This window comes from Camelus ferus, chromosome 6, assembly GCF_009834535.1.
Source record: "Camelus ferus isolate YT-003-E chromosome 6, BCGSAC_Cfer_1.0, whole genome shotgun sequence".
Classification (NCBI taxonomy): domain Eukaryota; kingdom Metazoa; phylum Chordata; class Mammalia; order Artiodactyla; family Camelidae; genus Camelus; species Camelus ferus.
Window position 1 is genome coordinate 28775046 of NC_045701.1, and position 23126 is coordinate 28798171.

Here is a 23126-nt window from a genome sequence, read left to right on the forward strand (position 1 = left end):
AGCATCTGTGTGCACAGGAAAATGAAATTTCAGAGACTCTTGGCTTTCTCGAGGGTTATATCCCAGAGCCTCTGAGAATCCCCACAGTCAGAACTACCATTATTGCATGTAATTTTTCCCAGCCTTTAATCTATCCCAAACAAATTTCTCATTAAGAGCTACCATTTTCAAAGATACACACTTTCTGTTCTCTTCCATCACCAACCCATCAGTTGACTTTCTTACGGAGCCTTTACAAAAAAAAACTTTTTTTTTATTATGTCAGATGAAATTCCTGGCTTCCCAGTAACGAAGAACAGAGGAAGCTAAGTCTCACTGTGAAAGAGATACTGAGCTCTCAGCTAGGCTCATTTACTAGCTAAGCTACTTGCTCCGGTGCATTAAACACCTTGCATGAGCTGTTCAGATTACACCTCAGCAACTGTAGACATGACTGGGTCACAGTCCCAGCACCTGTTCCTAAAAAGAAGAGACTTCAGACTGCAAATCTGTGAATGTCAAAGATCTACTATACTTTCAATACCAGTGGCCCTTCATAAAATAGATCATCTGCCCTAAGAGATTCTGGTGCCATAAGTAGAGGTGGGGCTGAGCACGTGGAAGACTTAGTCCACAGGTGGAGAGTCGTGATGCTCACCCAGGTTTACAGACCACCGCCCTGGGTCTGACTTGGTGTGCGTGCCTGGCTGGGACCTGCCATCTGTCCGTCACAGTCAGTACTCGTGCCATAGTTTTCATTGTTTTTCCTTTTTAAATGTGTCTCCCTTGCAGAAAATGCTAGATTACCTAAAGGAGAAGAAGGATGCTGGGTTCTTTCAAAGCCTTTCTGGTCTTATGCAGTCTTGCAGGTAAATACAGGGAAACCACCCATTGCATTTTTTCTTTTAACCTCTTTACTATTCAGGGGTAGGGGGATGGGGTGGGGATGGCCACAAAATAAACTAGCTTATCTTGGAATTACTGAGAAAGGAGTACCTACTTTGGAAAGCTAAGAGGATGGAGCACTGTTCCTCCAGCCTTCGACATTACCTTCGAATAGCATTCAGAGTAGAAAATGTAATCTACACACACATCCCTACGCCTGTTTGTTGCTTTAATTGCCCTTACCTCCTTTTTTGTTATCCTGTTTTCTTTGGAGCTGAGTGTTTTTCTTAAACATATACACTCAAAAAAGTCAAACCAGAAAATAATGGAAAAAAGGAGGAAGCCCTAAGGAAAACTCAAGGCTGTGTGCTCACTAGACCCACTAGGCACTTTGTTAATCACTATCCTTAACAATTCGTTGAGCCTGAATAGGTATTTAGTGGGTACATATTTTGACACATCCTTTTTGACAAAGGTACATCCTGACATGGGAACATTTTGACATTGTCTGAAAAACAAAGCATTAAACTTTCCACGTACATTACCCGGTGGTGTAAGCCTCCCCTCGCGGCTGAGCCCCTGACACGTGAACAATAGGTAACCAGAAGTCATGAGGTTACCATACTTGCTTATTTCAGAAACAAGCCACGCATCTTTCTAAGAAAAGTGTCAGCTTATTCTCCAAGATTCACATGTATTTTGAATAGTCTGCAGCTCATTCTGAAAGCAGTCAAAGCTATAATTATCTAGCTCATTTGCCTCCAATTAATAATTCTTAAAATTGGAACACTGGTCCATTTGAAAACATGGAGGATGGACGTTCCTTTTTGGTGGACTTCGTAATATTGCAAGCCATATTTAATCGGGTAAATATTGTACCCTGGGGTCGCAGGGAGCTTATTTGAGCTGAAATGCAGTCCCTCTTTCTCAGCTCCATTTTTTCCCCCACCGACAACCGATTCGTTTTATTACCTCTCTCAAGAAAAGACAATGTAACGTTGCCAGAACCGACTCACTGAGGATCAAATTGTACACGTTGACTCAAAGATGGCAGAAATTAAAGCAGTTCCAGGTTGCTCATGCAATTCTCAGTTAAGCTCGTGAGAGTTCTCTTGGTAGTCTGTAGTCCTTAATATCGCTAAACTCATTTATAATGATGGCTTAGAGGGGCAGGTGACATACCTGTAGAGGCCAACTGAGTTCTAACAGGAATTTTAAGATATTTGAGTGGCTTTTTGTTAATTATAAAAATAATATGTATTTGTAAGATAATGAAGCATTAAGGAAATTAAACCATTTGAAATGGGTGTTTCGGGGTGGGGTAAGGGCCAGAAATGTCTGCCGTACAGATTGTCTCCTGAATCAGAAGTGATGCTTCAAAGCAGCTGTGTCCAAATGTCCTGTTTCCATATTCTTTGACAGCAAAACCAAAATCAAAGGAGAGTTTTGTGTTACTGAGCAGACCCTTTTTACAGAATCTGGGAAAACCCAACAATAAGAATAGGCAATAGGAATTTTTACTTTCTCTTTAAGATTTATCTAAATTGCAGAACATATGTGACTCCCTAAAGAGGGAGAGGGGGTGCTGGATTTTTCCCTGGAGTCTTTCCAATCCAACAGCCACTTCCTTTGCCTGATGGTGAAGGGAAGAGGAGGTTTTGCAGAATCTTACTGGACTCAGCCATACGCTTCCCTAAGATCTATATTCTTGTGAGATTCTGTGTTCTTATGTTCTTATGTTCATATTGGGGAAGGAGTAAGACTCTATTAGAGAAATGCAGTGAGCCCCAGTTGGAGATTTATCATTATTAGTCTCATGATTGATTTGTAGTTGTACTAGGGGTTCCTGGCTAAGTAGGATCTGGTGGTGGATGTGACTGGGAAGATTGAGGAAGGTGAGGACAAATATGAAAGCCAGCTTGTCACAGGTTCAGGAACATTTAGGGATACCATTGCCCCTTGAAAGCTTAATCTTGGCTACTGTTAGCTCCTGAATGGTGCAATAAAAGGGTGTGGCCCTTCAAAATCTGATCGTTTGCAACTCTGTCCATTAGTCTTCATCCTAAGCACTCAAAGCCACAATTCCTTGTGATTCTCAGAGAAAGTAGGTAAACATGGGAGATGAACATTAATTAGCCAGTGGAGTTTAAAGTGAACTTGCCCTTGAGAAATCTTAGAAATAGATGATTCCTTCTTTATTTGGAAAGCCTTTCTAAATCTTCCTCCAGGAGGAAGGACTCAAACTGGACCAACAGTGACAGTCGCCATAAATGTTTCTGACCCCTGTCCTTGCGTGTGGCGAGGACTGTGAGCTCGAGGCATCCTTGGACAACACTGCTTGTCACAAACCCGGGGACTCATAGGCTCTCAGCCACGCTGTAATGCGTTAGTGCATTTATGATAATACAAGGGCAGGACATTCTTAGTTGATGGGTATATTGACATTTAGAAATCCGTTTTCCCAGTGTGCGTAGCCCTGAACCTTGTTTTCTTTCATCTGTTACAAGTGTCCTCGATTTGAATGCATTTGAGAGGCAGAATAAAGCTGAAGGCCTGGGGATGGTTACTGAGGAAGGAACACGTAAGTAACTCAGGAGGGTGAAGGCTGCTCTCTTCCCGATTAAAATCCTAGTTAACTATTTCCAGGTAGAGCCCCTGCTCGCTGCTACTTAATCCACAAGGACTTGCTAAGTTTCAGCAAGATGTTTCCACCCTTAGATTTGATAGAGCGCACCCAGGTTGATGTGTTCCCAGAGCCAGCCGTAGCTAAAGACAGTCTCTCTTGATGTGTGTGGTTTTCTTACTGTGTCTTCTTCTGTTTTTCTCCGATCACCAGTCATTGTTCGTGAGCGTGGTAAGTTTGAGTTTCTGGCCTGAGTTCCTAGCCTGCGTGTGAGTCCTAAGGGATCTTATTTAATTGCCTCAGCACAGACGCATCTTAGGCTTGGTGCTTGCATGTTTGAGTTTAACTCAGTAGTTTGCTGTTTAATTAAAGAAGTGTCTTCCACCTTCCAAAGCATGGGTTATGGACTGTAAACCATTACTGCCATCAGCCTCCTCATTTTCCTTACAAATGCACCCTGGGGCCAACAACGTTAGCTTTGTGGGGCATCGCCTCAGTCTTAGTTTGACTGGGTTTATCATCATTCATCCAAAGTCTCCCTTCCACACCCTCTTGGCACAGCTCTTTGGCATTTTGTCATGTGTATTGGAAGGGGTTCTATGTTGAGAAGCCAAATGGATGCTCACCAGTATTCTGTGTTTTCAAGGTGAAAAAGTACTGCAGAATGACGAGTTTACACGCGATCTCTTTAGATTCCTGCAGCTACTTTGTGAAGGACATAACAGTGGTAAGTGGAACAGATTGATTTGTCAAGGGAAAACAGCATTCAGGTGCAAAATTATGATTCATTTCCGGTTGCCACATTGAATACAACCAGTTGCTAACTCAAGGACAGCAGTTAATGCATTCTTCAATGAGAAACCCTGTGTAAAATGACCTTTAACGTCATGGCTAATGCTATTTAGTACCACTCAGGCTAAGCTACTTCTAGCATCTTCAGTCTTTGAATCTAAACACCTACTCCTTTGGTCAAGTCCCTCAGGGTTCATTAAGTCCAGGTTCTGGTGTCACTGGGATGGGAGGGTTCCAGGCAGAGGGAACTCTGTCCTGCAGAATCTGCCAGGACCCACACAGTGTGCCCTTGTAAGGCTTTCGGCATGGTGTGTCTCTTCTGAGCTTAGCCAAGAAGGCATGGCCTTCCCCCCCAACCTGCCCCTCGGGCATGACACGGATGGGCTCTGACCCAACCCTGGTATTCTCAGACTTCCAGAACTTCCTGCGGACGCAGATGGGCAACACCACCACCGTGAACGTCATCATCAGCACCGTGGACTACCTTCTGCGCCTGCAGGTGAGCGGGCGTTGGATGCTGGCACGCCTCACGTACACGTCCAGAAACTAAAGACAGTTACACAGAGTCAGGGACAGCCGGGGAGACAGTCCAGCCCCAGTAAGGGAAGTATTGTAATCTGTGTCCCTACACTTACGCAAAGTCACACACTTAAATGTGCCTTTGAAGACTGAAGGAGGGGGAGTGGTTAAATACCGAATCCTCTATCATGAACTGCTGATTTACTTTAGGTTTGCCAGTGTAAACTTAGCCACAGTGCTCCAGAGCTATGAAATGGAACAGATGGTCACTAGGAAAAAGAGGACAGAAGGTGCTGGGAATAAGATGAGTTTACAAGTTATGTTGAGAAGTCACATGGCTTGTTTGCAGAAAAATCCAAATAATAAGAAAATCTATGTATACAAGCATATGAAAGGATTCTCTTTTCTCTTTGCTGATTCCTCAGCCTGGTTCTGCCACTTACCCATTCATGACCTGGAGCAATCAACTGAACCTTCCTATGTTCCAACATTCTCATCTGTAGAATGGGTAGTACTGTTTCATAGGGTGTAGTCGAGATGGAGAGGTGTGTTTTTGTAACGTGCTCAGCGCAACGCCTGGCACTTACAGGGTTGGCTGTGATGTTGCTTCTGCTGTTACGGTTATTTGGATGATAATTATTATCTTTAATGTACATTTTCATTACGAATAAATCGTCCTATAATATGGTCACCTGGTTCCAGCTGAATGCTGTCCTCTCCCCTATCTGTTGCTTCCTGAGGGGGGAAATATCTGTACTTAAAAGACGCCAGGGCTCAGATAGCTCTGTGCTGCTTCACAGAGTCACACAGGCCACAGAGATGTAGGATTCTCCGGTCCTCTTCCCGCGCATTGGGTTTAGCTTCACTGACTGATAGGTGAGAAATACTAAACTCTACTTGTTTGTTCTTAGGAATCAATCAGTGATTTCTACTGGTATTACTCAGGGAAGGACATCATTGATGAATCCGGACAGCACAATTTTTCTAAAGCTTTGGCGGTCACCAAGCAGATTTTCAATTCGCTTACAGAATACATCCAGGTATGTACTATTGAGTGTATGCTTGAAAACACAGACGATAGTTTTAACATTCACGTAGTCCAGATTCTCTGCAGAATATCTGGCTGCACAGGTCGACCATGTATCCAGCTTGAGCACTGACAGTATTTCTTCTCTGTAAATAGGAACCAATAGTACCTACACTCTGAGAAGCTGTAGTTTACGGACCCCACTGTGACCTGTACGTCGCCCTCACACTTTATTTGCATTTATCTAGTCACATGTTGTTTTCCCACCTAGACTGAGATCTCTTTGCAGATGGAACATTTCTTGTTCGTTTTAAAATTTTCTAATCTAGTATGTGCCATGTGTCAGGGGTGTTCAGTAAGCAGGGAGAGTGGAGTGGAGGAGAATTGATGGAGAGAATGAAGGAATAAGGGGACAAGTGATGTCATCTTGAGTCTTGTGATTAAAAAGAAAAGTCATGAGATCCTACTAACTGGTCAGAAATTAACTCTGTAGAAAAGGTAACTTCAGAAGCACATAAACTAAGTGCAGTGACTGTCAGATCAACAGGTACGTTTCAGGTTGGATGTCTCCATCTTGCAGCAGTCTTTGTTCAAAGCATCTCCTGTTCATTGTGTGCAGTGGTCCAGCTGTTATGAAAAGAAGTAGAAGCAGGATGTCCTCACGCATAATTTGCTGTGAAATCAGTAGCCATTATCACGGTCCTCTGTGATGTAATGTAAGATTTTTTTAAGATCCATATGATAAGCCAACTGGCACAGTCAGATCATATTTGCTTAGTAAAATTAACACCAGTGGGGAGGGTATAGCTCAGTGGTGGGGCGTGTGTTTAGCATGCACAAGGTCCTGGGTTCAATCCCCAGTACCTCCATATAAATAAATAGATAGATAGATAGATAGATAGATAGATAGATAGATAGATAGATAGATTAATTAATTAATTAAAAATTAAAAAATAAACAACAGACTAAGACTATCAGTTTGAAAAGAAAGACTCCAAGGAAGAGGTCAATTCATGCTGTACTCAAGGATTGTAAGAACCTGGGGAGATAAACCTAGGAACGGGTGACTGATGTGAAGTTTCACACAATGTGAAATACCTCTGAAGATCGTTGACCAGATCGGACAAGCATCCGATTTGCTCTCTGCAGAATCCATCCTAATCTCCAGAATTTTCCATGGAGAATTTAACCCAAAAGTAATAGAAAAGCTTGTTTTGGGTAAATGTGAATTTCTTTCAACAATCAGTTTTGTTTCAAAAAAGAATCTAGAGGCTTCTAGGGATCAGACACCACAGGTCCATGAACAGTGATTTTTTTAAAGAGGCTCACGTGATGTAGGGATGGAGGCACTGTTTCTCCTGCTCACCTCTTCCCTGGAAATTGTGTCAAGCATTTTCTAGAACTTTAGATAGTGTCAGTGTTCCTTTTGGAAACTTTATTGAAGCATGGTTTGCAGATTGATTAAAGGGTAGAAAAATATAGAAAAAATGATAAGGAAGAGTTAAGGATAAGAAATGTAGGCAGAATGTGACAGAAGCCTCAAATGTAAAAACATATAAAAAAAATATTTGAAACAATTTCACTGAAGGGGTGGGGAACAAGGTGCTGACCTAAGAAACTTTGGAAATGAGTAGAGTCTGTAAGACCAAAGGCAAAAGGAACTAGACATAAGCACTTTGGTTGCTGACGCTTTTCCCTTGGGGATTTGTGTGAAAAATTCTGAAACCATCATATGCGTATAGTAAAAGTGAGCCAGGGTTCTCGCTGTTGGAGCGGGAGGTTACAGATGAGCAAGGAGAGGAGACTCGACGACCCCTGTGGGACAGCGTTGGAGACATCCGTGTGCTAAACTCGTGTTCAGCTTAACATAGACACAGATGGTTACCTATGGAAATATGTATAGATATGCGTATACACGTGGGTTAGTATAACACATGTACATCTGCTGCTCTGTCAGCCACGAGGGCTTAAAAAAATGACACCCCAGTAGCAACAAGTGCATGTATTGCCCAGATCTTGGTTTCTCATACCATTCTCCATTGAAAGAAGCAGAGCTCCTTAGAGAAATGGCTGATCCTAGAACTGGGACAGGAGACAAACATGACAAGCCTGGAGAACCCTACAGTGCAAGGAAGTGATGGGGGTCTGTCAGAGAGATACAGGAGCCAACTGAAAGGTGGCCAAAACTGGAAAAAGTAGAGCTACAAAATAAAGTAGTATTGGACTATAACTCAAAGCATAAAATGAATATGTGGAGTCCCTATGGATGCAAATAAATGAAGCATAGACAAGTCTCCATGCAGAAGAGTTCCAAATAATTTGTTTTTAAAAAGAAAAGAAACGTTGGTTCAATAATGATCTTCAAAAATAGGAAAGATTATTGACATGGGGAACCCAAACTGGTCATCGAGTCATCCCTCTCTGTTTGGCTTTCAGAAAAGGTAGAGATGGTGTACCTGATGTTGGGGTGATAAGAAGATCCTGAAAGTAGTTGAACATTAGGAATATAATTCAGGTTTTGTTTTTTTTTTTTTCACTTGAGTAGATAGCCTTGTGGTCATCACATTTAAGGTGTAGGTTTGTCTGAAAACAATGGGTGCACGAGGGCCCGGTTTTATAAGTGTGCTCTGTGGAACCCTGGAGGTCCTCAGAACCCCTCTTAGGCCACGGTGCGGGTTAGAGTTAGCAGGAGTACCGTCCAGTCCTGTTTCAACCAGAGCGTTTCACTCTTCAGTACTGTTCTTGAGTGTAAGATTTTATTTGAAGGATTCATTCTGAAGCTAAAAGAAAATTTCTGAAAATTACTGCACTGTGAAATTCTTAGTGGTTCTTCCTAGACATAGAAGGTGGGGGTCAGGGTGCAGGGTGGGAGGGAATAGCTCAGTGGTAGAGCGCATGCTTAGCATTCACGAGGTCCTGGGTTCAATCCCCAGTACCTCCGTTTAAAAATAATAAAATAAATAAATAAATAAATAAATAAATAAATAAATAAATAAATAAATAAATAGTGCGGTTCCATTTAGGAAGAAACAGAAGAATCTTATGAAGAGGGGTGGGAGGGGAAGATATTTAGCTACAAAACATGTAACTTTTGGAAACAGCTCTCTTCACGTATAAGCAAATGTCAGATGATGCTTAAGTGAAATAAGAATGTCCCCCTGTCCACAGGGCCCCTGCATTGGGAACCAGCAGAGCCTGGCCCACAGCAGGCTGTGGGACGCGGTGGTCGGCTTCCTCCACGTGTTTGCTAACATGCAGATGAAACTCTCTCAGGTACTGTGGCCTGTTCCCCGCTCCCCGATGTGTCACTGGTGTAAAATGCTAAGTTAAATCCCCGCCCCTTGGTGTCCCCATTGTGGATGTGACTGCTTGACCAAGTGCCTGGAAAGGCCATGCACAATAGGTCTCATTTTTAAATGGATTTTTAAACTTAAACTCATTTTTAAACCTGTCTCAATGGGAGACAGGAATGAACGCCTCTGGGGGGGTCCCAGACAGGCTTTTGCATGGATGCAGCTTCCTCCCTCGTGTCCCACCAACCTACCCTTTTCATAATTGCCTCAACACTTGCTTTTTATGGTGCTAGTCCCTTCATTTGCTTCCTTGTCACCGTTTTGCAGTTTACGGACATGACCTACCTCCCTGTGTGATCTGTCAGATACCTGCACGTCTCTGTAACTCACACGTCCCTTCCCTCGCACCCTGGCTTCCCCTCCTCCCCATCTCTGCCTTTCCTTCTCACTCCCCATCTCTCTGGCAAGATGAATGAGAATCGCTCAGAGCATATGTTTTGAGTAAATCCATGCAGCGTATGTAGTAGTCGATCGCCTCTCTCCATGGCAACACACGAGGGAGAACTTCAGGATGTGTTTCAGGCTGATTAGAGTAACATTTGCAGCATTCATTTAAATGATGTGTATCTAAAATTTTCAAGGCTGTCACATCTGCCTCTCTCTTCTGGAATGTGCTGTTTAACCCTTTCATTTTTCCCCTTTTGACTCTGGCCTTATGGGAGGAGAGCGTTCTCGGGGGTGCTGCTCATTTGGCAGCAGTCTGTCCGCTGCGACGTCAGCCCCGTGGGGCAGTGCAGTGTTGAGTCTCCGGAGACAGGATTCTGACCCTGCCACCTCCTCACTGGTGTCTTCCAGGAAGTCACCTCCCCTTTCTGGTTTTTGCTTTCATTGTCTATGAAACATTGGGAGTTAGAATAGATGACCCCTGGGGTCTCTTCTAACTCTGACATTCTGCACTTCTGTGATATTTTGTGGGTAGCTATGACAGACTCTAAAGAGGGGAGAAAAGTCCCTCTGAAATTTGAAGGGCTGGCCAAACAAACCATGTCTTTGTGAGAGACCGTCTGTGAAAGAGAGGGTTTTTTAAATCTCACCCAGGATGCGTTCTTTTTTCAGTCTCAACCCTCAGATTCCCCACCTCCAGTCTTCCAAGGATCGTTTCCCTTCTGTGACGTAGCTATAAAGCGCAGAGCTAACTCGGCAATGCCCTGTCTGCAGCGCCGAAATTAAAACCAAACAGACTAGTATCAAAACCATCCAGAGGAATAGCCTTGATTATATAACATTCTAAGGGACCAGTGGCACCAAGATCACCACCAACTAGAATCAGGAGAACTGAAATTAATCCAGAAAGAAAGGAGAACCCACTTGGTGATTATAACCTTGATAATTTAAGCTCACTGGTAATTCTTCAGCATGAAAAATGGCCACATAAGCTAGTAGAGATACCTAACTGCTCTTCGGTGGATTGGGTTGTTCAGTAGTTTTGGACAACTGGTCTATCTGCCACATTGTACTGATAAAAGGAAAACTGAGAAGGAGCTCTGCTGGATGAGCCCTGCTTACAGTGAGCCACCCGCTGCTACAGAGCATCGGATGATAAGACGTCTGCATTCACATGAGAAGGGAGCTCATTCTGGAGTTGGATGCAGCCTTCACCTCGCCTTCCCAGAGCAGGCTCTCCTTGCTCACTGCCCTGCCCTTTGCCGAGGGATCAGATAGCTCAGGGGTATCTCCTGTTTCTGTTCTAGGATTCCAGTCAGATCGAGCTGCTGAAGGAACTCTTGGATCTCCTTCAGGACATGGTGGTGATGCTTCTGTCCCTCCTGGAAGGTTGGGCTGTTTGGTATAACTAGGCATTCACACAACCGTAATTAGTCCCAGCACTAACCGTACTAATCACGCAGATTATCCTCCTGGCAGGTCACTGATGCCATATGACGTTGGTTAGAAAGCCAAATTTGCAGAAACAAAACAAAATGAGTGAGGGGCACGTGGTCTGATGGACAAAGCCTGAAACAGACTCATTTTATATCAATAGGAAAGCCAGAATGAACTGGGGAAAACCTCCAAGCTTTGCTCTTCCCTATCCTCTCCCTCTCCCCATTGCTTTTCAGGACATCTGGCTGCTGCCAGTGTGTATGCCAGCCATCTAGTTGGGCACCCTCCTAGGTCTAAGGGGATGAGAGGGACACCACTTACCCCTATGTGTCCCAGATAATCTGATGAGGAAAGCACTTCCCAGGCCCCAGGCCGGATAAAAGGCTCTGATACGGCCACCTCCTCCTTCCCTATGTTTCCTTCCCCCTTGGCTCCTAGTGGTGTAGTCTTTATGGCTTGCTGCTCCCTCCTACCCATTTCCAAATCATCTCGGTCAGAAACGAGCTGACCAATTTGGCCTGTAAGTCTTCGAAAAATATCTGCCTGACCAGTTACGAGATGACTTGGGTTTATTTATGTATCTGTATGTCTTTTTGAACCTGCCTCACAGGGAATGTGGTAAATGGAACTATTGGCAAGCAGATGGTTGACACCCTGGTAGAGTCCTCTACCAATGTAGAAATGATCTTGAAATTCTTTGACATGTTCTTGAAACTTAAAGACTTAACCAGCTCAGACACTTTCAAAGAATATGACCCTGATGGTAAAGGGATCATCTCTAAAAAGGAATTCCAGAAGGCCATGGAAGGGCAAAAACAGTACACGCAGTCGGAGATTGACTTTCTCCTCTCGTGCGCAGAAGCTGATGAGAATGACATGTTTAATTACATTGATTTTGTGGACCGGTTCCATGAGCCAGCCAAGGACATAGGGTTTAACGTGGCAGTGTTGTTGACAAACCTCTCAGAGCATATGCCGAATGATTCTCGCCTTAAGTGTCTATTGGAACCAGCAGAAAGTGTACTAAACTACTTCGAACCATACCTCGGACGCATTGAGATCATGGGTGGGGCCAAGAAAATTGAACGTGTTTACTTTGAGATCAGCGAGTCCAGTCGAACTCAGTGGGAGAAGCCCCAGGTGAAGGAGTCGAAGCGACAGTTCATCTTTGACGTCGTCAATGAAGGCGGAGAGCAGGAGAAGATGGAACTGTTCGTGAACTTCTGTGAGGATACCATCTTTGAGATGCAGTTAGCATCTCAGATCTCTGAGTCGGACTCAGCTGACCGGCCGGAAGAGGAGGAGGAGGACGAGGAAGACGCTCCTTATACGTTGGAGATGGAGGGTGAAGAGGAGGACGACAAGTCTTTCGAGTGCGCCTCTGCATTTGCCGTGGCCTGTGCCTCGGTGAGGAGGAACGTGGCCAACTTTCTGAGGAGGGCCACCCTGAAGAACCTCAGGAAGCAGTACAGGAAGGTGAAGAAGATGAGCCTCAAGGAGCTGGTGAAGGTGTTCTTCTCTTTCTTCTGGATGTTGATCATGGGGTTCTTCCAGTTGGTCTTCGCCATCTTGGGAGGAATCTTTCAGATCCTCTGGAGCACAGTGTTTGGAGGGGGCCTCGTGGAAGGGGCCAAGAACATCCGAGTCACCAAGATCCTGGGTGACATGCCTGACCCGACCCAGTTTGGTATCCACGATGATGCTCTGGAGGCTGAGCGGGCAGAGGGGCCTGAGCTGGGCATCACCACGGAACTCATACACTTCGTCAAGGGGGAGAAGGGCAATGCGGATGTTATGTCGGATCTCTTTGGATTCCACCCTAAGAAAGAAGGTGGCGTAAAGCATGGGCCCGAAGTGGGTTTGGGTGACCTCTCTGAGATTATTGGCAAGGATGAGCCCCCTACGTTAGAGAGTACTATACGGAGGAAAAGGAAAGCACAGGTAAGCATGATTTGTTTCTGTCATCTTTCTTTATCCCGAGAAAGAGGCTTGCCACTCTACTTACCACCGGTACTGACACCAGTTCCCTAGGAGCCAGCGTTGTATTAGACACCAGCTCTTCTGTGGTCACCTGGATCTGATCATTCTAGCCCTGCCATGTCTGGAGAGACGCGACCTAGATGGCTGTCTCAATCTCTAATTGCTGAGTGGTTTTCCAGTGTACACTGTAGAGTTCAAACAGGATGATCTATGACCCTCAACTTGTTTGCACACCTTTATTAGGTTGGTTTCATGGCGCACAGGTTCATTTAGTAACTGAAAGCATGTAAGATATACATAAAGGAGACCTTTCTGGTAAGAGTACTTCTACAGTGTCCTAAAAGGTCCAGATGTTATCCTATGATTTAGCGCGGTGCCCAGTGAGTTTTATCATGTGTGGGACCTCTTCATCCTCGAGATGCACCCACTATCCATTTTGGACTGCAAGTCTGTCAACTAGATTAATTGAATAGCTAGCAGTCACTCCAAGCCCCTTGGCCACGGAAAGTTCTGGGAGTTGCAGCATCCAACTCTCAGCATCATCCTAGCAGGAAAGAGAGTATGGAGAAAAGCGTGAAGAGCTCAGAGCCCAAAGACAGCCTTTATTCAGTTTTTACATTAATGTTCATTGAATAGTTAATACGCACTTGCCACTGTTTTAGACTCTGGGAATACAGTTGTGAATGAGAAATGCATTGTTCCTGCAGTTCAGTGGGAAAGATAGACATTGGACAAGTCAGTACAGGCGTGAAGAACACAGGAAGGAGGACTGTCAGGGGCTATGGAAATGTGTAGGAGAGGAGTCCCATCTGGTCTGGAGCATCGGAGAAGGAAGCATCAGAGTCATCAGCAATCTGACAACATTAATTTATTTACCCTGTCTTGCTCCCTGATGTAACCCAGGGCCTAGAACAATTTGACACATAACAGGAACTCATTCCAGGCTGTATTCCTATGACATAGAAATACATTGGTTAACAAGAGAGACATTTTTGCTTTAATGGAAATTCTAGTGGAAGAAGGCATCAGATAAATAATTACCATGTGGCACATGCAGAAATAAATCAACAAGGTTGCGTTACAGAGTGAACGTGGGCCCTACTGTAAGTAGGGTGCTCAAGTAGCATCTGAGAAGGTGACATCTGATCCTGGTCCTAAAGAATGGCAGGCACATCAGAAGCCGGGGCAGTCATAGTCCAGGCAGGCGATAGGGCTTGTGCCAACGTCCTGGTGCAGGGAAGGATTTGGAGTGTCCCAGCAAAGGCATGATGGTCTGGGTTTTTGTGTTGGAAATGAGCCAAATGATGCAAGATGAGGATGGAGAGACAGGCTGTGGTCAAATAGACCTTACAGGCCTTGGCAAGGAGTTTGAATTTTACTCTAAGTGTAATAGTCATCAGAGGGACTGGGGTGGTGGAAGAGAATTGGAGACAGGGCGGGAGTACTGTCTGTGAGAGGAGCGGGTTCTGGACTGGACCTGGGATGATTTGTGTTCCGTCTCTCCCTGACCCCATGAAGCGGTAGGACCACTGCCCCCGGGCTCTGACCATGCCGTGGCACAAGTTTTCTCTCTGGGTTGAGTAATAACAGGGCAGTTACATTTTCAAGCTTGAAGTCTTTGTCTTAGCATCTCTCCCCAGCAGCTTAATGCAGAGCAGGGCACTTCACGTTCTGTGGGCCTGAGAAAAGCAGACTCATAACAAGGGAAAGCCACTGGGACCTGTGACCAAGCAGAGGAGAATGGCCAACGATACGGCCCATCACCATGAACTCATTTAAGTGAGGAAAGCTTGACTGACTGTTCTTTTATCTAGGCAGCAGAGAGGAAAACAGCTCATGAAGCAGAAGGAAGAGTGGAGTCTGAGAAGGCAGGGTAAGTTCTCGGTAGCATGGACAACTCCTCGCTGTGGTTGGTAGTTCTCCATAGCATCTCCTGTTCTGTTGCTGCGGTAAATAGAAAGTTTGTTTTCTCTTCATGCAAGAAACAGATATTATGCAAGCCCTGGATATGTTTCTTTTTACCCCAGCTGTGCAATCTACAGATTCTTACCATCCTGTTCACTTTATAATCCAAATAGTAGATCAGCGTATCACCAACTGCCCAAGCAGATTATCAAACACTCACACTTCACAACTTCATGTAACGGTGATTGATAATGGTGGTATCTAATAATTACTGAATACCTATTACATTCCAGGCCTTTTGCTAAACTTTTTAATACAGTATCTCATTTAATTCCTACTGCAAACTTAGAAGAATAGGTACTGTTGGTAATTCCCATGAAAGCTTAGAAAATAAAGGACAGGATTTTTGAAGGGGAAAAAAGTTGGTAAGCCAAATTTCCAAAGACTACAAACTGATGTTGCCAGAGAATAGGTTCTTGCCTCGTGAGGGAAAGAATTCAAGAGCAAGACACGGTACAGTAAAAGCAAGTTTATTTAGAGATACACTCCATAGACTGAGTGGGGTCTGTCACACTCAGAAGGGAGAGCGGCTTAGGAGATACACACTCCAGAGACGGCGAGGCGAGGGCCGTCTCAGAAGGCAAGGAAGGGAGAGAGCGACCATGAGGTGCTGAGTTGTTAGTTTTCACGGGCTTGGTAATTTCATATGCTAATGTCGGAGAATTATTCCAATTACCTTGGGGCAGAGATTTCTAGGAATCGAGCCCTGGCCTCTTTCTGGCTTTTAATGGTCAGCGCCAGAGCTGTCATGGCACCTGTGGGTGCACTGTGAGGCTCAGGTCTACTGGAAGTCGTGTCTGCTGCCGTCTTGGTTCTAACCAGCTTGTCCTGTCCTCAGTTGCTGTGTTACTCCTTCAGTGGTTGTGTCCTGCCCCCCTTCCCTCCTGTCGCTTACGTATAAATGATGTTTACCTGTGATCGTGACTCATCAAAGTGGACACCGCTCATTAAATACAAAGTTGACATCCCGGCACTTTTAAGTGATAAAGACCTGAGGTTCCCGCCCTCAGGGAATAATGCACCTCCCACCCCTGGCAGCCCAGATTTCTTCTCAGTTTAGTCTCCCTGCCGGGGCCAGCCTTCCCTCTGCCCTCCATGCTGAATGGGTTTCTCGTTCCTGCAGCATAGAAGATGGGGAGAAAGAGGATGCAGCCAAGGAAGAAGAGCAGCCCGAGGCCCTCTGGGCGGACGTGACAAAGAGGAAGAAGCGACGGTGTGGCCAGAAAGCTGAGAAGCCCGAAGCCTTCATGGCCAATTTCTTTAAAGGGCTGGAAATCTATCAGACCAAGTTGCTGGTAAGCGCTCCAGCCCTGGCCCCACTCGGGTGCAGGCGCTGGCCCGGGCAGACCTCACAGGAGTGGCCGCTGACTTTGTTCCACCATTTGGTTAGTTGTGCTTCCTCCTCTTTCTCATTCCTCTTCCTTCCCTCTTCTTGGGTACCTGCCTGTCCCTCCTGTGTTGGAGGGAAAGGGAAAGGGGCTGATCCGGGAGAACGGAGCGAGCGCTCCCGCCCCTCTGCCCCGCAGGGGTCCTCCCTGCCCGGCGCGCTCTCCAGGAGAGCTGGACCTTTACGTATGCTCAGTGAGGACTTGGTCGATCCCAGTCCAAAAGTTTAGAAGTAGCACAGTCATTTGGAGGCAGAAAGAACATTCCTGTGTTGTTGGATTCTCACACTAGTCTGCAAAAGCTTTGTTACTCCACACACCATCTGCCCTCAGCACAGCTTGTAATAACCTTTCTCTGGCCAGTTGCCCTCAAAAGTGCAGTTGTTGATGGCCAGCTGGCCAGGACCACCCTCCCAGCACCATGGGCAGGAGCCCCTTCCACAGACAGAGTGAGAGCTTTCCCCAAGCCGCTACCATTCCAGTCCTCAAGTACTGGTTTTTCCGGAAAAGATGGCAGTGAGGATGAGAATGATCTCTGCTCCCTGCCAATAGAGGACAGAGACTTACAAAGGGACAAAGACCTTAGGTCACAGTCTGATTCCAGCCAGGGTGGGAGCTGCAGGGGTCTTTTGTGGGCCTAGATCATTCATAATTTCCAAATCAACTGCTTCCTGTGGAGTACACACACACACACACACACATGCGTGCGCGCGCGCACAGGTGCGCAAACACGCGCACGCACGCACACACGCACGCACACACCTTCACAGCGGCACTTGAGACCTGTGTTGGGGTCATGTTTAGGCGTTCGGTTCCCTGAGGTTTAAACCAGAGCAGGGCTCCATTATAAGAAATTTAAAGAAAAATCAACATTTCTTATCCCCCACAAATAAATCATAAGAAGGCCAGGATTCTCCTAGAAGAGGACTAGCCCTGTGTCCGTTCTAATGAGAAAAGACCTTGTGTGTGAGAGAGGGGCGGTCCCTCTCCCTCCCAGAGCTCTTCCACTTCTGCCTGTCCTTTTCGTTTCAGCACTACCTGGCCAGGAATTTCTACAACCTGAGGTTCCTTGCTCTGTTTGTAGCCTTCGCTATCAACTTCATCCTGCTCTTTTACAAGGTGATACTTCATTCAGGGGCTTTTTGCTAAATATATACTTTTTTTTTTAAAGTTCTGTAAGTTATGCTCTTAATGAGACACTGACTTCCAAAAAGGATGCTGTCTTTAGCAGTGGGAAGAATGGAGAGACTTCAGGGGAAGCCAGTCAGGGCACCATGTCAATAGCTTGTTCTAGTGATTACTTAATAAATTCTTCAGATGCTTGTTGGTGCAAGATCCTGTAATAGGAGCTATGAGGTATCTCCAACTGAATATTAAATACAATTTTCTCCCTGAGGAGTACAGTAACAGAGAGCCATGATCCGTAGCCCTATGTTAGAGCCATGATGAAGGAAGAATTCATAGGAGCTGGTTTCTGGAGATGGAAGAGAGGGTTCATCAAGATGATGAAGGTTTTCAACATTGCCAAGTGGGCCTTGTACACTATAGACACATAATAAATGTTAGTAGAATGAATTAATGAATGTAGGTCCTGGATTTTTTTATATCAATTAGACAATTTTTACTAAATGAGGAAACTACATTTTAAATGTGCTTTAAAACGAAATGGAATTCAAAAAAAGACATATGCCTTTGAAAGAACTTTGCACTGTGCTGAAAGTCAGATCTCTCGTAGTAACACAGTACGCCAATCCTTAAAATTTAAATTAACACAATTCTGTTTAACATTTTCAAAGATGATATTAAGGTGAAGAATTCTATGTCTGTAGTAGCACCTGTAGAAGGGCATTATAAATATGTCCATCCTTATGAAGCTTACAAATTTGACAGTGCCCAATAAAAGCTTTTAGAACCACATCCAAGTGTCACATCCAAAGAATCACATATCCGTGTCCCATGAGATCACCTTGTGAAACCTTTATGTTGACTTTTCTACTCCTGCCATTTATTAATACTAACCATTTTTTAAAGAGAGAACAGCAAAAGAAATGTTGGAATAAACCCTTGATCATGTAGAGAAATTATTGCTGCTGCAGTTCACTACAGACACGTCTCTGCAATATCACATGAAGTTTGATCATGAAAAATCAGCATACATTGTAAACTGACTATATGTCAATCAAAAATAACAATAAAAAAATCAGAATAAAAGTCTTCAGTGACATAAGCCTGACAATTGTATACAACGCTCCCATGGCAATATTCGATAGTTAAGCACCCAGTGCCCACCGTTGACAAATGCCCCACTGTAGGTCCTAGATTCTAGACATAGTCTTAACTGGCTGTTCTCTCTCATGCCTCTCTCCCTTCCTCTTTAAAACCACAAATCTAATTGTTATAAAACACGCTCTTATCCATGTCAACTTTCCACTTGATACACTAATGGCTTTCTGTTGCCCATAGTAGAAAAATGGAAGTCTGTAGAAGGGTGTGGTACAGCCAGGTTTTGAATATATGGAGGTTGAGGTGACTCAGACAGCAGCCGTGCTGGTGAGGATAGCCAGCAGGCAGTTGGACCTGCAGGATGACAGCCTCAGAGGTGCTGATTTGGGGGGTCACTGTGTAAGAATGGCAGGTGAAGCCTTGGTTGAAGAGCATCTAACAGAGAGTGGAAATGTGCGTGTGTGTGCGTGCACGCACGCACTTGTGCATGTGTGTGTCTTAGCCCCTTCCTGGGCCATAGCATGTCAGAGATTCCTTTCTGCTGTGTAGGGGCTATAAAATATGTAGTGAAACTTCCCTAACTTTAAAATTGGTAGAAACATAAAAATGTTTTCGAAAGAGTTGTCTCTGAAAAAATTTGTTTGCAATTATTGGAGATACTGGAGATTCCCAGGAATAAGTTACCTAAAACTTCATTCACTCAGCATTACTTGCTGTTTGCACAGCATATGCCAGCGATGTGAAATACGTGGGGGAGCCCCGTGGCGGAGGTCTCTCTGATGTTTCTAAGAGAGTGTGTGTCTTGGGCCAGGTCACCGAGGAACCTTTAGAAGAAGAGACAGAGGACATTGCAAACCTGTGGAATTCCTTTAATGATGAGGACGAGGAAGAAGCAATGGTGTTCTTTGTCCTGCAGGAGAGCACGGGGTATATGGCGCCAGCACTGCGGGCCCTGGCCGTCATCCACACCATCATCTCTTTGGTCTGCGTGGTGGGCTACTACTGCCTGAAGGTAAGTCGCTGGTGGCTCTGAATCTAACCTGACTCCTTGGGGAAGAAGCATCGTTTCTGAACCCAGCTGGCCCTTTGTTCTCTAAGGCTTTACTAAGAGGCTAAGGTTGGTGGAGCCGTGGCATGGGCATCACCTGGAGCTGGGTTAGAACTGCAGACCCTTGCCCCCCACCCAGGCCGTTCACAATGAATCTACAATGAACATGCCCCTGGGTGGTCTGCACTCACAGTGTCCCTGCTCCAGGAGTCTCACGTGAGGCACCTCTGTTTACATCTCATAGAATCCTAATCATCGGGCTAAGTCACACATGGAGCTGGTAATCACGGCTTCTTCTGATCTTTGAACTTATGTTAAAATGTTTATAAAAATGCTTTTCACCTTTCCAAAAGCATTAGGTTTGGGGGGAGGGTAATAACTCACCGGTAGAGCACATGCTTAGCATACACGAGGCCCTGGGTTCTGTCCTCAATACCTCCATTAAAAAAATGTTTAGGTTTTAACTATTAGAGATGAGTTACTTTCTCTGTTGCCTATTGCTGCATAACAAATCACCCCAAAATTCAGTGGCTTAAAATGAGCACCGTTTTCTCCCTCTGATTCTGTGTCTGACTGGGCGTGTTTCAGCTGTTCTTCTGCTCCAGGTGGACGTGGCCACGTCAGCCACCAGCTGGGAGCTCACGTGGGCTAGACTGTCCCCTATGGCGCATGCCAGTGCCAGGCACGTTGGTGAGGAAACAGCTGGAAGGCTGGGCTCAGCTGGGGTAGTGGGGTCTCTCCCTCCGTGGAGACTCAGGGCCTCTCCCTTTCCACCTGGCGTCTCCATGTGCTCTCTCCAGCTCAGTAGCTGGACTTCTTGCAGGTGATGGCTTGGGTTTCCAAAAAGAGCACGAGAGGAAGCTGCTAGCCCTTCTTAAGGCTTAGGCTCAGAACTGGCAAGGTGCCGTTTCTACTACATTCCGTTGGTTAAAGCAGGTCATAGGGACAGCCCAGATTCATTGTTGCACAGAGGGTGAAGGGGGCCACGCCAGGGCATGAATACCAGGAGGCATGGCTCACTGGGGCCGTCTTCAGAGCCTGTGACACTTATGGCCATCTTTGGTCATTCTGTTTTACATGTTCCAAGTCCACATCTGTTTCTACTACACCACAATTTTTTTTCCCATCACATTTTTTTTTTTTTTTTTTTTTTACTTCTCTTAAATAGGAAGTTTCCTTGGCTCTACACCAAGCCATTTTCTCCCTGGAAGAAGTCCAGGAAATCTTCTCCTATCCTTGAGGCCCTCACTTCCCCAGCGGGCTGCAGGATCACATAGGAAGCCCAGCTGCCCCACTGGAGAGAGCGCGTGCCCTAAACCACACTGAGGGCGCCACTGTAACAATGAAAGCACAGATTCTGGAGCCAGGATCACAATTCTGCCACTTAACCTCACCATTCCTCCATTTCCTCTCTGTTCTTTTTTTAAAAAGGGTATTATAATAATAACACTAACTGCTAAAGTTGCTGAGAGGATTCCATGAATTAACATGTGTAAAAGTAGTCAGAACCAGAGTAGCAAACGCTGGGGGATGGGGAGGGTGTAGCTCAGTGGTAGAGCACATGCTTTGCATGCACGAGGTCCTGGGTTCAATCCCCAGTCCCTCCATTAAAAAAAAAAAAACAACAACAGAATAGTGAACACTAGAGCGTGTTAGCTACTACTCCTTAGGTCACCATCCAAGCTTAGCTTGTCGGCTGGGGTGCAGATGTATGGGTGACCTAGGGGGAGAAAGAAACGCTAGCTAGGAAATAAAAATGTGGAAGTTCTGCTTACAAGGGTACACAGACTCATAAAAGATTGAAGGGAATGCTTCAGATCCCAGCCATCAGTGCTGATCCAAAGCTGGGTATTATTACTGCTCTTCAGAGCCACCTGCACCCAGCAGACATCAGAGCGTCTTTCTCTGCTTCCCCTCCCACATCATCCCCGAACCAACAGCTGTCACTGATTCCACCCAGTGTGCAATGCCCATTGTTAGCCTTCACCACCTTTCTGTCATGATTCTTTTATGTCCTCAGTGTTGTTTAAAAAAAAAAAAAAAGGTAGGCAGTAACTCTTTACAAATCATTATCTAAATTTTGTCTTTGTGTCCTGAAAATAAAGGAGCAGTGTGGGGTGCATGGCTGTCATGAGCTTGGAGAAGGACTCACTGGAAAAAACAGCTTGGAGTCCAAGGTCTCAGGGTTGTTGCCAAGTAACCAGTAGCTTCCCAGCTGGGTGAGAAGCCCTGGCTCTGTGTGAATTAAGCTCTTCTGGCTAGTCTGCCATCTCATTGCCTGATATTCCCATAGGATCCTCTGATCTCATTTAACTCTGTCCCTTATTTGAAGTGTGTGTGTCTGGTGAGGGTTGGGGCAAGTGGATTATTTCCCCAACATCTTCTGTGTACATTCTCCTTTTGTGGTAGGTCTTTATAGCCATGCCATCATATCTAGGCTAGAATCAAAGTTACAACTTTGATTACAAATAAGAGAATGGGGAGTGATGGGAGGGAACAAGCAAGTGTGCCTGGCAGGAGCTCTTCTCAGAAGGAATCTCAGGAAGAAAATTTTCAATAGCAAAAGACTATATACAGAGCCCAGTGAATCCTCATTCTAACTATTAAACCATATTTCATTAACCAGACTTCAGAGACATGAGATGAATAAGATCCTAGCTGTTGGAGGGGGTTGGAATTTTTCATCATATTCCTGCAGCTGTCCAATCTATTCTAGACTAATTTATTGTCCTTTCTAAGTCGTGGTTTACCTCCAGCCGAGTTTTAGGAGTTCAAATTCATTTGGCCCTGCAGTTCTAAATACGGCCTTCTCACCAAGATGGAGCAAGTCAAGTTTGTATTACCGTCAGCTGTTTAAAGGATGACCCAAGTCAGATCAGCTTTGGAGAGGGAGGTGTGTTAGCCACAGGAGGGAGAAGTGACTTAGTTAGCTGTGGACCTACAGCTACGCACCCTAAGAATCCCACTACGAAGAGGTTGCTGCCCTAAAGTTGGAAGGCCAGTTGGCAAGGTGTGCATGAGAGAGGGTGTTCTAATTAGAAAGCCTTCTTGAAGTGAATGGTGTCTTCCCACTTCCAGGTCCCTCTGGTGGTCTTCAAAAGAGAAAAAGAAATTGCCAGGAAGCTGGAGTTTGATGGCCTGTATATCACCGAACAGCCTTCTGAAGATGACATCAAGGGGCAGTGGGATCGCCTGGTGATCAACACCCCGTAAGTGCCCCTCCCCCCGGCCCCAACCCAAAAAGGAGTCTCTGCCATAAAGAGAATCACATCATCTTCACCAGCCCCGGAAACTCATGAATAGAAACCTTCCTTGGTTTCTGGGACTTGTTTTCTTGCTGCCTTTTCAATCAAGTAGCCTGTTGTGCCTCTGACAGTCATATGTATCTCTCAGAGGGGGACAGAGGATGTTCTCAGGAAGTGCCGAGCAATTTAATTAAGACCAGATGGTCCAGCACAATATTACTTAATCCAGTTTTCCATGTTCGAGTCACACAGTGTTTCTCTGGCCCAAGGGATCAAGCTGA

The 23126-nt window shown here is 45.3% G+C and overlaps 1 protein-coding gene and 1 non-coding gene across 13 annotated transcripts in view; both read left to right on the forward strand.

Annotated features, from left to right (window-relative positions):
- Window positions 1–23126, forward strand: part of RYR3 (ryanodine receptor 3) — a 499181-nt gene that overhangs the window by 461658 nt on the left and 14397 nt on the right. For 11 of the 12 annotated variants that reach the window (XM_032481566.1, XM_032481567.1, XM_032481568.1 and 8 more), the window contains 14 exons: window positions 772–848; window positions 3372–3445; window positions 3701–3718; window positions 4134–4214; window positions 4690–4778; window positions 5710–5838; window positions 8994–9098; window positions 10870–10951; window positions 11610–12940; window positions 14794–14852; window positions 16068–16239; window positions 17362–17448; window positions 19364–19564; window positions 22679–22809. In XM_032481566.1, the coding sequence (XP_032337457.1) occupies window positions 772–848; window positions 3372–3445; window positions 3701–3718; window positions 4134–4214; window positions 4690–4778; window positions 5710–5838; window positions 8994–9098; window positions 10870–10951; window positions 11610–12940; window positions 14794–14852; window positions 16068–16239; window positions 17362–17448; window positions 19364–19564; window positions 22679–22809 (2636 nt within the window). The remainder of the gene's footprint in view (window positions 1–771; window positions 849–3371; window positions 3446–3700; window positions 3719–4133; window positions 4215–4689; window positions 4779–5709; window positions 5839–8993; window positions 9099–10869; window positions 10952–11609; window positions 12941–14793; window positions 14853–16067; window positions 16240–17361; window positions 17449–19363; window positions 19565–22678; window positions 22810–23126) is intronic. The other variant, XM_032481577.1, reaches the window with a different exon arrangement.
- TRNAA-UGC lies at window positions 21135–21207 on the forward strand. Its single transcript has one exon. It is a non-coding gene; the product is annotated as a tRNA-Ala (tRNA).